The 14,685-nt window shown below is 50.8% G+C and overlaps 1 protein-coding gene across 3 annotated transcripts in view; it reads right to left on the bottom strand.

Annotated features, from left to right (window-relative positions):
• The window catches only part of GRTP1 (growth hormone regulated TBC protein 1), a 30,973-nt gene extending 23,496 nt beyond the window's left edge, over positions 1 to 7,477 (bottom strand). Inside the window, exons 1-2 of one of the 3 annotated variants that reach the window (XM_036301363.1) lie at positions 7,297 to 7,477; positions 6,730 to 6,881 (exon numbers count right to left, since the gene is read on the bottom strand). In XM_036301363.1, coding sequence (XP_036157256.1) covers positions 6,730 to 6,881; positions 7,297 to 7,343 — 199 coding nt within the window. In that variant the 5' untranslated portion in view covers positions 7,344 to 7,477. The remainder of the gene's footprint in view (positions 1 to 6,729; positions 6,882 to 7,296) is intronic. The other 2 variants (XM_036301360.1, XM_036301362.1) reach the window with 2 other exon arrangements.
• Positions 7,478 to 14,685: the final 7,208 nt, after the last annotated feature.

The following is a 14,685-nucleotide window of genomic DNA, read 5'->3' as shown; positions in this document are numbered from 1 at the left end:
TGAAGGGACAGGAAGCAGGAAGAGACCCTCCGCTGGTCCTGGGAGCTACAAGCAGAGCCTCGAGGGCTGGAGGGTCAGCTGTGGGCAGGGACAGACGCTGAGGCCCTAGTGCACCAGGCTCAGATGCACTGTCCTTTCCTGGAGGCGATGGGGACCGACGTCACATGGATGTTCTGGAAAGTCCGCTGGGGGCAGAGACCAGTGAGAGGGCAAACTGAAAACAGGAGACAGCTTGTGTGCAGCACCTGGCTGGGAGCAACTGGCCGCAGCTGCAGATGCCCCGGTCTTGTTTTGCAGCTAATCTCTATAAATTGAGAACTACAGCATTTGGGAGGAATATTTTTATTGAAAATAAATATGTGAAAAGGTAATCAGTAGTTTTCTAATGACCATAGAAACATATAGGAAAATAAGCCCAAAACCATGAGTGACCTCAATAATCAATATTCAATGCCCAGCCGGTGTGGCTCAGTGGTTGAGCATCAAACAATGAACCAGGAGGTCACAGTTCGATTCCTGGTCAGGGCACAGGCCTGTGTTGCAGGCTTGATCTCCAGTGGGGGGAGTGCAGGAGGCAGCCAATCAATGATTCTCTCTCATCATTGCTGTTTCTATCTCTCTCTCCCTCTCCCTTCCTCTCTGAAATCAATAAAAATATACTGTTTTAAAAAAGAAAAGGACAAAATTAGAAAGAGACCCACATAAATAGAATCAATTGCTTTTTGACAAAGTTCAAAGGAACTTCAATGCAGATATAGAATAGTCTTTCCAACAACAAATGTCCAAAATAAAAAATGCCAAAATATTAAGTGCTGGCAGGAATGTGACACAGCAGGAAATCTCATTCATTGATGGTAGAAAAGCAAAATTGTACAGCCACTTTGGAGAGACAGTTTGAAATTTCTTACAAATTAAACGTACAGTTACCATATGACCCAGGATTCTCAATCCTAGGTATTTCCCCCAAGAGAAATGAAAGCTTAACTTCACATAAAACACTGTAGGTGAATATTTATAACTAGAGGCCCAGTGCATGAAAGTTGTGCACTTGTGTCCCTCAGCCCGGCCTGCGCCCTCTCGCAGTCCGGGAGCCCTAGGAGGATGTCCAACTGACAGTTTAGGTGGGCCTAAGCTGGCAGTTGGACATCCTTAGCGCTGGTACAGAGGCGGGGAAGGCTCCTGCCACCGCTGCTATGCTCGCCAGCTGTGAGCCTGGCTTCTGGCTGAGCGGCGCTCCCCCTGTGGGAGCACACTGACCACCAGGGGGAAGCTCAAATGTTGAGCGTCTGCCCCCTGGTGGTCAGTGCACATTATAGTGACTGGTGGACTGGTTGACTTTCTGCCCCCTGGTGGTCAGTGCACATTATAGTGACTGGTGGACTGGTTGACTTTCTGCCCCCTGGTGGTCAGTGCATGTTATAGTGACTGGTGGACTGGTTGACTTTCTGCCCCCTGATGGTCAGTGCATGTTATAGTGACTGGTGGACTGGTTGACTTTCTGCCCCCTGGTGGTCAGTGCGCATCATAGCGAGTGGTTGTGCAGCCTTAGCATATTATTCGCATATTATTAGCATATTAACTTTGATTGGTTGAATGGACAACCAGAGGACCGGACACTTAGCAAATTAGGCTTTTATTATATAGGATGTTGGCCTCACACATCCTAAATGTCCTTTGACTGATGAACAGATAAAAGAATAAATTGTAGCCCTAGCCAGTTTGGCTCAGCGGATAGAGCGTCAGCCTGCGGACTGAAGGGTCCCAGGTTTGATTCCAGACAAGGGCATGTACCTTGGTTGTGGGCACATCCCCAGTAGGGGGTGTGCAGGAGGCAACTGATCAATGTTTCTCTCTCATCGATGTTTCTGACTATCTCTCTCCCTTCCTCTCTGTAAAAAGTCAATAAAATATATTTTTTAAAAATTGTAGTACACCACCATACAGTGAAATATTCCTCAACAATAAAAAATGAACTATTGATACACCCAAGATAATGGATGCATCTCAAACACATTATGTTAACTGAAAGAAGCTAGACTCCAAAGGCTACAAGGTGTATGATCCCACTTATGGCACATTTTCTGATGGCTGAAGAGATCAGCGGTTGTCCTGGGGGGCGGGGGGGGGGGGGGGGACTGCCCACAAACAGGCAGCAGAAGGCGATTCTGAAGGTGATGGACTCCTTTGACTCTTGCTTGGGCTGAGGTTATGTGGCTCTATGGGTTTGTCTGAATTCATAGAACTATACACCAATAAGAGTGAATTTCACTACAAATTCTAAAAAGTAATTTAAGAAAGGGGTCCATGGGGGGAGATGACATATGTAATACTTTCAACAATACAGATTTAAATAGCAAAAAAGAAAAGTAATTAAAAAAGGGAAAGTACAAAATGGCTAAACCCCTCACTATGGAGTTAGACACTGGCTCTACTGTGACTTCCTAGCCTCAAACCTGGAGCAGGTCTCAGTTTTCTCATCTATAAAATATAAATAAGGCACTCAGTCTAGTAGCTGAAATACAGTCGGAGCTCACGTTGGAGAACACATGTCTTTGCTACTTTTGGATGTTTGCTATCTGAATTTACAATGTTTCTTCAGGAAAGAATGAAAATAGTTTACTTGCCCTCAGAGACTAACACTTTCCCAGGGCAGGGCTCACCCACAGGTCATCGCTGACATTTGCAGAAGAATAAAATAGAAAGGAAAAACAGTGGGAAAATTTTTTATTAAAAAAAGAAGCCGGACACCAGAGAATTAACCTCCAACTGTCTGCCCCAACAAAGTTAAGCAAACCTCCAGTTTGGGGTATTTGTCTTTGAAAATATGTTTTTGTAAATTATTTCTAATTTACATGGTGCCGATCTCCTAAGCCACTGGGAAGGAGATCTAGAAGAAGCACGCGGCTAGGAGGCTTTTCCCCTTGTGGAGTCCCTTCACCTCAAGATGGGACATGAACAGGAGTAAGGATCGGGGCTAGGTCAAGCCAGGGCTAAGCTTGTTGAACTTGGCTTCAAGGCTGTGGGAGGAAGAGTAAGCTGTCTTAAGGCTCCTACTGGATATTTGCTGTAGACAAAGAAAAATAAAAATATTCATCATATCCACCAGTAGCATAATCAAGCAGCACACTAGTAAGCTGCCTGAACATACACTGAATGTCCAGATTTATAGATACCTGTGTTACTGGAGACTTTAAGATAGGCAACACAAATGAAAATCCTCCCCCAAAGAGAAAAAACAAAGCAGAACAACAACAACAACAAAAGCAAGATAAGGTGAGAAGAACAGGATAAAGGGAGATTTCAGGGTGTGCTTGCTGATATGCAAGGATGAGGTTCCAAGACTGAGTTCCTTGGTCACTGCAGGACCAAAATCCCTTACATGTCATCTCTTCCTCGAGATGTCTCGTACCTGACTACACAGCAGTCAGCCTAGGATGCGTGGCCGGAAAAAACTGGACTCCCAATTCTGGAACAACTTGTCCAGCTGTGTTTATGCCTGACAGCCCATGCTCTAACTGCTTCCTTGTCACACCCGGAAACTACACCGAGCTCCAGTGGCAACACCCTGGATCACAGGCCCCTGTGAGGTCACACCACACGCTCTCCCTGAATTAATCTGTGTCACTTCCTGGAACGACATCAGGCCATGAGACTCTCCAGTTCACCTTGACACTGAATCCCATCCCCTAGGCTGAAGGCTCGTCAGGAATCAAACATATTTATTCCTAAACCTGTTAGCTTTCTGTAAAGATACTTGTCACCATAATCACACAGTTTAACTGACATTACATAAATCTTAGAAGTATTAAAGCAAGCAAGCAAGAATTATTTCAGTAAAAAACCAAGCTAAATTTTTAGAGAGTTGCAAGAGACAGCTACCCAACGCAAAAGCAAAACAGAATCTTAGAATCAGATTTAAGACAACTGCAGGATGGGGAAAAGGCTAAACATCTGGGAGGAGTCTGTATTCAGATTGCTTTTATTCCTGCTCTACGTGAAAAACACACCAAAAAAACAACAACAAACAAACAAAAAAACCCCAATACTGGAAAACAGAGACAATGAATTGAGAGTGTGATACAAAATTTAAATTAGTGGACCCACCTATTCAAAGGAAAGGAGATGATAGGACAGAATTGAATGACAAACATCCACTTGCTGTGATTCTCTGCTTTAGCTGGCCTCTGGGTTAGTAGTCCAGAGTCAGCCATGTTGGACAGGAGGCCTTCTTCTGCACTAAAAGCAAACTGCAGCCCCATGGCGTGGCTGCTGCATTTATACACATGTGTGCATGCACACGCTCATGTGTGTGCACCCCCTTCCCGGGGGAGACGAAAGGACAGTCACCATGATCAGTCACCTTTATAGGAGAATGGAGCCTGGGGCAGGAGAGAAACCTAGCATCACTTTACATCTTTTAGTATGGTTAAGACATTTTACCATGCATGTAAACTATGTTCACTTTTGAATACTTGTATGTAACTTTTTAAAACAAAAAGACTAGTCAACTTTTAAAAATAAATTGAAAGGAAGAATTAAAGGCAGCCCTGGCCAGTGTGGCTCAGTGGTAGAGCTTCGGCCTTCTCACCTAAGGGTTGAGGGTTTGATTCCCAGTCAAGGGTCACTGGCATGTTTGAGGGTTGCAGGTTTGTTCCCTAGTCAGGGCGCATTCGAGAGGCAACCAATGGATGTGCCTCTCACCTCTCTCTCTCGCTCTCGCTCTCCTCATCCTCCCTTCCATTCTCTGTAAAATCAATGGGAAAAATATCCTCGGTTGAGGATTTTTTTAAAAATCAAAGGCAGATGTGCTGCTGGAAACACATTAACACACAAGGCCCATGCAGGGATGGACATATGTTTCATATAGGATGGTACATGGTACATTGGAAAATATTAGCTTTCTGTAAAGCAACAAAGGACCAACTTTAAGGTCCCTTCCAGCTGGTTTTATGAAATGATAGTTTCCCTGAGTTTTTGTTCTTTTTTAATCCTCACCTGAGGACATGCTTAGAGAGAGGAGGGAGGGAGAGAGTGAGAGAGCCATGGATGTGAGAGAGAAACAGAAATCGGTTGCCTTCCATATGTGTCCCAACCAGAGATCGAACCCGAAACTCAGGTATGACTAGAAATCAAACCAGCAACCTTTTAGAGCGCAGGATGATGCTAAAAAAAAAATGAGCCATTCTGGCTGGGCTAGCTGAGTTTTTACTAAGCACCCCTATCAGTAATAGCCTGGAGGAGGGAGGGCTGTCCAGTGTCTAGGGATAGCCCCTGACCCCTGCCCTACAGGGCAGCAAGTTCCCAGACCCACCTGCTTACACCCCGCCCTCTGTCAACTCCACAAATACTTTCCAGGCGCCTACTGTGTGCTGGGACCACTTTGGGCCCTATGCACTAACCGCTTTAAAAGCAAAAATTGATCTCTCCATCCCCTTGCTCATAATTCCTCTTACAGTTGGCTTCTGTCTGCCAGGTCCAGGTGATGTGTGGCTACATGGGGCCCCGTGCAGGGTTCCCTGGCTCCATCTCTGGCCCTTTCTACACACACCCCTAATACTCTAGTCACACAGCTCTGTCCCTTGCCTCTGACCCCGTCCTCAGCCTTAATTGTCACCAATGTCCTATTTCAGGAAACCCGTACACACCTCTCTGCACCATTTATCTGACTTCTCTTAACTCCTACCAAGGGGCACACTCCTACCAACGCCCTTCCACTTGCCCAGCAGTTACCACCTAAACCAGTGGTTCTCAACCTTCCTAATGCCACGACCCTTTAATACAGTTCCTCATGTTGTGGTGATCCCCAACCATAAAATTATTTTCGTTGCTACTTCATAACTGTAATTTTGCTACTGTTAGGAATCGTAATGTAAATATCTGATATGCAGGATGTATTTTCAGGGGTCGCGATCCACAGGTTGAGAAACACTGAAACACTTCATTCATTCATTCATTCATTCATTCATTCATTCATTCAAACACTGAAGCAATTACCCTGACCAATCCCTGCCAGCAGAGAGGGATCTTGGAGTCCAGCAGGGGAGACAAATGATAAAATAAATCAGCTCTGCACTGCATGAGACAGTGAGGAGAAAATAAGCAGAAAGGGGTGAAGAGTGTGTGGCTGTATGGTGTGATGGGGGAGTGCCATTCCAGACAGGAGCTCCGGAAGGCATCATGGAAGTGGCATTCCAGTCAGCCCCTGAAAAAGATAGGAGGGGCTGGGGATGAACCCCAAGGAGAGGCAGGTGCTAGCCTGGGGTGTGCTGGAGGAAGGGAGAGGAGGCCTGAGGGAGGGGGCCCCAGGCCTAGAGAGAGGAAGGGAGAGGGCTGGGGCAGAACAGGTGAGGAGGGGTCCAGTAAGGGACGCAGGGAGGGCTTGGTCACAGGCATGGACAAGCAGAGAGCCCTGGCCAATCTCATTTTGAGAAGCAGGGAACCAACTTTCTTCTGGAAAGCAAGCAGGCCCATCTTCTGGAAAGAACACCCCTGTACCTCAAAGGTGCAAGTTCTAGCTGAATTCAAAGCTTGGAGCCTCAACTTGGGCCTACGTAGGTCACACACCTGTCTGCCATTTCCCAATCTCCGGATCCCTAGGAAAGATGCCAGACTCAAGGCAGCCTCCCTAGATTAGGGGTGCCTGAGGAATCCTGAACCCCTCTTCCCCCCAGCATTTGTCAGCCAGTGACCTGGTGGTTGAGTGCGTGGTGGACCAAGTTCCAAACTCACCTCTCATGCTTTTCTGGACACTACCGCTTCCCTTTAGAAGTTTAGACCATTTTATTGCTCTTCTAGTGAGTACCACCAGATAGGTGGAAAAGAATTCTTCATAAGCCGCATAATCAAAATCCTCAGGCCTTTCAAACCCATACGCATCGATCCTGCAATACAAAGAGACGCCCTGTAGCCCCAGATCAAGCTCCCCACGCACGTGCGACCAGCGGCACAGACCGCCCGCCTGCCAGGGTCCCGTCCCGGGGTCCTCTTCCACGCCCCGCCCGCGGGTCCTCGCGTGGAGGGGCGGGGCCGTCAGGGGCCGTGACCACCCGCGGGGGGCGGGGTGGGGTGGGGGGCGCGCCCTGGACCCACCCCCGGTGCAGAAGGGGGTCTCGGGCAGAGAGCGGCAAGAATGCGCCCCGGCCGAGGGAGGTGCAAGGGCCAGCACCCCCACCGCCTACCGTCCCACTCCTCGCACCCCCAAATCCCGCGACGTCCCACTCCCGCATCTCCAGATCCCGCGCCACCACCCTCGCACCCCCAGGCTGGGCGAGGGGCGTCCCGGGCCTGAGCGCCCACCTGGGGACGCGGTCCCGCGCCGCCTGCTCGTGCTCCGAGAGCTCCATGCGGAGGAGGCGGGTGGCTGCCCGGAGCCGCCCAGACCTCGGCGGGTGGGGGTGCCCAGTCCGCCTCCCGGGACTCGGGCAGCCAGAGTCCTTCCACCGCCGCGGGCGCAGGGAGGCGGTGCGGGGGGCCGGCGGCAGGGGGCGGTGCTAGGAGTGGGGGAGGGGGCGTGCGGGGGGCGGGGCCAGGGGAGGGGTGAAGAGAGGGGAGGGTGGTGCTGCAAAGAGGGGGAGTGGGAGGGGGAGGGCAGAGATAGTGCGGGGGGCGGGGGGTGCGATGAGCGGCGTGGGAATAAGGCGGGGGCCGGGGAAATGGAGGGGAGGGGCGGGGGGGGGGCCCTGAGCGAGGGGGAGAGGGCGGGCGCCGGGTTGCACCTGCTCCCCGGCCCCTGCGGAGGGCGGAGGGCGGAGTCGGAGGCCCTGGAGCCGGGAGCCTGGCAAGGGGTAGCCCTGCCCACGACTCCCTCCCGGCCTCAAGGGAGAGGGCGCTGGGAGCTAGGGAATGGGGCCCGGGTGCAGGGTGGGGACGGGGTGGAAACGGGGGTGGGGGTAGACCGGGGAACGGGGTGGGGTGCAGGGGCTTGAAGGGGGCTCAGCGGGAACCGGATGAGGAGACCCGAGGGGCGGGATGGGGGGGGTCGCTGGGCAGGACGGGGACTCAGGGCGGGATGGTGGGCAGGCGGGAGCCTCCGGCTAAGGGATGGGGGAACCAGGGGGTGGAACCGGGGCCGACTGGCAGCGCGTCCGCCCAGCCTCCAGGCCTCTTAGACCCTGAGTAAAGGCCGGAGAAGGCCATCCAGGTTGGATTCCTCCGAGATTCCTTCAAGCCTGAGTGCGCAGCAGTTCCAAAGGCCAGAGTTCTGACTTGTGATACCTTTTTTATTTGCTTTATGCAGAAAAGCAAGTTCTCTCTCTCTCTCTCTCTCTCTCTCTCTCTCTCTCTCCTGCAGCCTACAGTTCAGACCTGAGAACCTGCCCTGTTCCTTCCTGCCTTCCCTTCTCCACCCAACCCCAACTGCAGTGAGCCGGGCCTAGGAAAATGGCAGCTGCCAGGAGCCGCGGTGTCAGACTGGCTGGCCTTGGCTACTACAACCCAGCAGTTGGAGGGATGTGCCGCCCTGCAGGGTTGCCATCTGGGGTGACTTGGAGTTAACAGCTCAGGCATCTGCACCACTCCCCAAACTGCAGCCGGCAGCTGTGGGGGCTGCTGCCTCCCTAGTGCTGTGTCCAGAATCCTGGGAGCATGAGTCAATGCCCAGTACTCTCAGAAAATGAACAGCCGTCTGATCACGCAGCTTCTTCTGCCTCTCACTTCTGAAGGAAAGCACCACCGAACAAAAACAGCCTAACAGCCACTCCTCCCTGGAGAGCCAGGGCTGCCCTGCTTTTGAATTGCATCTCCCTTGGTCCGGCTCACCATGCACTGAGATGGCAGAATTATGGCATGCAAACTAGGCCTGCACTGCTTTCCCTAGCTGTGTGTGTGTGTGTGGGGGGGGGGTCCCCAAAAATTTGCCTGAACTGTGTGTTTTGAACTTTGCGTCGGAAATGTGGTGAGATAAAAGGAAACTTAAGATGCTTTAAGATTTAAGGTTCTTTTGTAGCCTTAGTCCTCTACATCCCCAAGGTCTTTTTTTTTTTTTTTTTTTTTTTTTTAAATAAATAGTGGTCTCAGAACAGTAAGCAATCAGGCAAATCAGGAAGACAGCTCTTCTGCAAATGTTCCGTGACCACCTTCCTATGCCCAGGAACCTGCTCCACCATGGCCAGCCCACCTTTGAGGAAAAGTCTCCCTGGGACTCCAGATGCTCTTTCTCCAGAAAAGTACCCATAAGCCACTGCTATGTGCGGTAGAAATAAAACCGCCAGCTTTCCACTGCCAGGGCTTCTGCGAGCCAGCCTGGGAGCTTAACGTTGGTTGTTCAGGGGTGTTCTGTCTGAGGGCTCAACAGGAGCCTGGGAAGTAATTTGGGGCCCCCTCTAAATCGGAGACGTCAGTCTGCCCATTGTTAAGCCTCTCCAAACCCTGCAGGACTAGAGGAAAGTCAGTGCTTGGGTAAGCATAACCCAAGTGCCGGTTCTGCCAACCTTCCCAGTGTGCTGGTTCTGGGAAAATTCTTCAGGCTTTCAGCTCCGTTCACAGCATTTTGCTTTTGAAAGACAAAGTGTTGCTTCTTTCAAAGACCCCTTATCCACGCTCTGACCTCCTTGGCACATTGCCAACAATGGTCCTTTCTTCTGCAGGCTCAAGTCCACAGATAGGGTGACTTATTCTTACACAATTGTGGGGGGATCCCGTCGGCCCACACCACTTCACCTCTGCTGGGTCTTACAAAACAGAACAGGCACACAGCGACCTCCCCCTGATCCCCATCCTGTAGTTTTTGCCCTGTTCCCTTCCTTGTCGGTCTGCCACAGGTCCACGGGAATGACTGAACCCCTCTCTGCTCCGATCTCCCTATGGGCCCAAACCCCATTTCCTACTTCCTGTTGCAGTTTCTGTGAGAATATCTGGCATTTCTCTTGCACTCAGCATCGTGTGCCCCCAAACCATTCAGCTTCCAGCCCTGTTGGCACAGCTCTGCTATTCCGATCCCTCCTGGCAGTCCTGGTGGACACTTCTTACTTCCTCAAGGCCCCTCTTTTCTGTAACTCCTGCCCTTCTCCAGATGGGCCTCAGGGTCCCAGCCTCACTCCCCTCCTACCCACTTCTTCACAACCGCATTGGAGAGCAGCCTTGGTCCTGTGGCTCCAATGCCCCGACAGGAAGCACAGACCACGGGGTACATGCCTTAACCTTGAGTGTGATGGCAGTGCCCCAGATCAAGTGTATTTTGGAGCCAGATAAAACTAGAGTGTGAACTTTCTATGTTGGGAATAAGTTAGATAGGAGCGGGGCTGCCCTCCAGGAAGAGTGGAAGGAAAGATAGAAAGGACCAGGGCCCAGGGCAGGCAAGGACGGTCAGCAGCCAGAGGGCAATGTCACTAGAAGGGCCTCCGGGAGGTCTGAGGGCTGCTGGAACCCCACCAGCGTGCCCCGACTCCCATTGCACAGCTCCCCAAGCTCCCCTGTGTCCTTGGTGCACCTCCACCACCTCCCCATGCCCAGTGCTCTGAGTGTCCTGGGCACCTTCCTGGCCACCTCCCTTTCCTCAAAGCGGGCAGCTGTGATAATCCGTGATGGATAGATCACGTCGGAGTAAGGAAACCACACTGTGTGCACACCCCAGGAGGGAGCGTGCAGCCTGCGCAGAGGCAGCCAGCCCACGCCCGGTCTCCCCAGAGCATCCCTTCCTGGTGCTCTGGGGAAAGCTGTGTGAGGAGCCCGCTTTGCAGCACTAAACCTTCTGGACACCAGGGGGGCTGGTCAGTCCGGGTATGAGAATTCCTGCACAGGGGACCCAGGTCCTCTGGGGAGGTGGCACTGAGAGGGGCATGTGCAAAAGCTCTGGAGTCACCACCCAATGGATGTCTCTCTTCCTGCAGGAATTCCTGTTCTCATTACTTGATTAAAAGAGTTGCTAGGAGTGCCCCTTCCTCCAAGACTAACAGACATCTAGGGGACAGCCATAGACCTGTGGGTGATGGAGGGACAAAGGTAACATCTGAACTTGCTGACCCATTGCAGATCCCTGCAGCAGCCCACTGGACACCGAGTGCTTCCCAACGTGTGGCAAAGGGTGCCCAGCGCCACGCTGGGTCTCCTTGTGATGTCCTCAGACCTGAAGCCAGTAGAGCTTTTGCACATGGGGTGGGGTTGCAGGAGTCACAGGTGTCAGGGAAGGTGTCTTACCCAAAGTACAGCTGTGCTGCTCAGACGCCCACCTGGGGACCCAGTGAGATGTGGATCCTGATTCAGCGGGGCAGGGCGGAGGTGGGGTAGTCTGAGACCCTGCATTTCTCACAGGCTCCCACATCTGGTCCATGAGCCATAGTCTGTTCAACAAAGGGCTGGATGGGGAGAGCATTATAGATGAAAAGAAGCTTAAGAGAGGGAGGCCCTTGGAACTGATCCTCTTGCCTTGAGATCCAGCCTTGACTTTGGCCCCAATCCAGCTGGCTGTGCACTTCAGCTCCCTGGTCTGGGGCAGGGCCAGCACCCAGCCTTAGAGGCCTATTTTGACTCTGGGGATTAATGTGCACAAATGTACGCCTCCCACTCAGAAAGTCTGAATGGGTTCAGAACTGGCCTCTTCAAGATGCACTGTTTTGGTAGGTGAATTGTTTTGAGCTGAAGGCAATTGAGACCCTGCAGGATCATGAGAAACTTTCACCTCTCCCTTCAAGAATTTAAATTAGGGGCTTTGCCCATAATAAGAGTTATGATCAGTCCTGGCCAGGTAGCTCAATTGGTTAGAGCATTGTCTGATAGGGCACATATAGGAAGCAACCAATGAATGCATAAATAAGTGGAACAACAAATCAACCTCTCTCTCTCTCTCTCTCTCTCTCTCTCTCTCTCTCTCTCTCTCTCTTTCTCTCAAATCAAACAATCAATTAAAAAAAGAGTTATTGTTACAGGTGAGATGACAAGACTTCGGTTCTTGTCTTCTTGAAGGAAAAATTTTCATCAAGAAACAACGTGCAACAAAGCAAGCTATAATTTATTGGCTGAAGCAAAAACACACTCAGGACAGTGCAACAAAAAAGGGCATAGAAGAAGCAAAAGGAGAGCCTAGGCTGGGCTGCTTTGGCTCACTGAGAAGGGGGCCTTGGAGACAGGCTCAGGGGGTTAGCCCAGGATCAGCTGCCACTGCCCATTGCTCCCCTGGTTGCAAGTCTCCTGCAGTCCCTTGGAGGGAAGAAGTGGGGAAGGGAATGGCGTGGGCTGCTTCCCTGGGGGAGAGCTGGCTCTGGGTCCTTCATCCTGAGCGTACTTATCTCTCTCTTGCAGGTGGAAATCTTAGAGGAGGTTTCCTGGGAGGCTCTCAATAGAAGATTCATCAGCTCTCCAGGTGCGTTCTTTTAGGGTCCTGGTCTCACTGATTAGTTGGAGCCAGGCCACAGGGTTATTAGTCAATGCAGCTCTCCTGAGACAGCCATGGCATCACTTGTCTGGTTTTGCTGGTTTTCTGGGCCTGAAGTTGAAATACAACTGAGGCCTACCCAGATGTTATCTTTAGGGAGGAAAGGTCATGTGGTCTAAACTGTGTGACCATGACCATCGATATGCTAGGGGAGGAAAGATTAGCCTGGGGTGAGGTCTTGCTTTCCCAGTTTTGCCCCTTGCTGGGCACCTGCCTTGGTGAGTTTCTGTCCCTGGCCCATCATCCTCACTCTCTTCAAGTTGTCTAACTGCCTAGAACATTATCCCCAGAAGTAACTTTATATGACCTATCTATAGGGCAGGGCAAACTGCTAATTACCGAATATCTACTCTTTTTATCGTCCTGCCAATATCCTTCTTCCCCTATAAAGCCCCAGGGAATATTATCCCACCCTTAGCTCAGAATGTTCACATACCTCATTTCTCTTCCTGCCTTTGAACGCCTCATGGATGTGGGGTTCCCACATGCATGTGTGTAATTAAATTGGGTCATATTCTCTTGTTAACCTGTCTCATGCCTATTTAATTATTAGCCCAAAGAACCTTGAGGGTAGAGAAAAGTGTCTTCCTCCCCCACAGGCCTTATTAGGCCACCTGCTCCTGCCCTTCCCAGAAAGCAAACAGAAACACATGCAGATGTTATGAGTAAAGGATTGAGAACTGGGTTGGGGGACATAAAAAATGACCAATGTAGGGAGACGATGAGGTTTCCAGTGACCACCCAAATGCCCACATCTGCACGTGGGAGCTGAGCAGGGCGCCTGCCTTGAGCAAGAGCAGGAGGCTTTGCTCAGAGGACAAATTTCCCTTCTGTTCCTCCTGCCCCTTTCCTTACTCTCTAGGTGAGGTCCAGGCCAGGACAACTGGGTGAAATAATTGTGCTGGGACCTCCGGCAACAACCAGAACGGCCCCAGAAACACCAGGCCACAGGGTCACCCTCCGTGGGCCCTTTTCTTTGGGAAAGCCGCCCTCTTTGAGACTGCAGAAGAACTGGAGTCCCGGAGACTGTGCAGGTTCACGTCTCAGCTCATCCGGCTGGGTCATGTCACCTCGTGCACGTAAGGAACTTGGTGATGTCTGGTGCGTGGAACATGCTCAGTGGATGCTTGGCATTTTGTTGTTCCTGTTACGCATCCTCCCAAACTCAGGTGCTTCATGTGCATTTTTGCTCAGGTGCGTTTTTATCTGGGAGAAGATTCCTGGCTCCGAAGGCCCCTCATACCCCTCGTGCCCTGCAGGAAATCACCTTAGAGTCTTCCCTGAAGACCTTTAAAGAAGAAAAACAGGTTTAGGCAGATGGCAGGTCCAAAGTCTTCTTGCTCTCTGCTATGCCCGGGTAGTTTACAGCTGTGGGGAGAACTGTGCAAACAAGAGGCATGGTTATAAAGCAAGGAGATGGGTTTTGCGTATAGTTTATAAACCAGACACTTACAGTTGGTTTTGGCTCCCTCGTGCTTTCAATACAGATTCGAATGTAAGGTATTTTGTAGGCTCTGAGCATTACAGGAAGCTTACAATTAGGTTCCCGAGACAATTTTATGAGTGCTACTCATAAGCAAGATTTATTTCTATAAGGTAAAATGAACACTTTTTTTGTTTGTTTGTTAATCCTCACCCAAGAATATTTTCCCGTTGATTTTTAGAGAGAGCAGAAGGGAGGGGAAGAGACACAGAGAGAGAAACATCGATGTGAGAGAGACACATCAATTGGTTGCCTTCTGCAGGGGGATCAAGCCTGCAACCAACATATGTGCCCTTGACCAGAATCAAACCCGGAATCCTTCAATCTGTGGGCTGACACTCTGTCCACTGAGCAAAGCCAGGTAGGGCTAAAATGAACATTTTAAAGAAAAACATTGTGATGCATGACATTATGTAACAACCCTAATAAAGTTTTTTTTGTACAAGATACTATAATTCATGAGCGGGAGCAGGTACTTCCTTCTGCACAGGTCAAGGAGGCCTCACCCAGGAAGTGTTGTTTGTCAAGTCTTAATGGACGGTGGGAGCCTGCACTGCAGAGACCTGGGAAGGAGGCTTCTACTTCAACCTGCGCCCCTGACAGACAAGTGCTCAGGAAAGGCGGAAGGACAACAGGGGAGGACACTCTACAGACACTGAGGTGGTCTCCACCATCTTTTCTCCTCTTCTTCCTTTCATAATGGAACCCCCAAGTTTTCATTTTGTATTATCCAGCTCAGGCCACCCTAACAAAGTACCACAGCCTGGGGTGCTTGGACAACTGAGGTGTATTTTCTCACAGTCCGGGAGACTAGGAACCTGCAGTCAGGGCATTG

This window comes from Myotis myotis, unplaced genomic scaffold (assembly GCF_014108235.1).
Source record: "Myotis myotis isolate mMyoMyo1 unplaced genomic scaffold, mMyoMyo1.p scaffold_m19_p_3, whole genome shotgun sequence".
Classification (NCBI taxonomy): domain Eukaryota; kingdom Metazoa; phylum Chordata; class Mammalia; order Chiroptera; family Vespertilionidae; genus Myotis; species Myotis myotis.
Note: the sequence above shows the minus strand (reverse complement) of the source record. Positions and strands in the feature narration are given on the sequence as shown.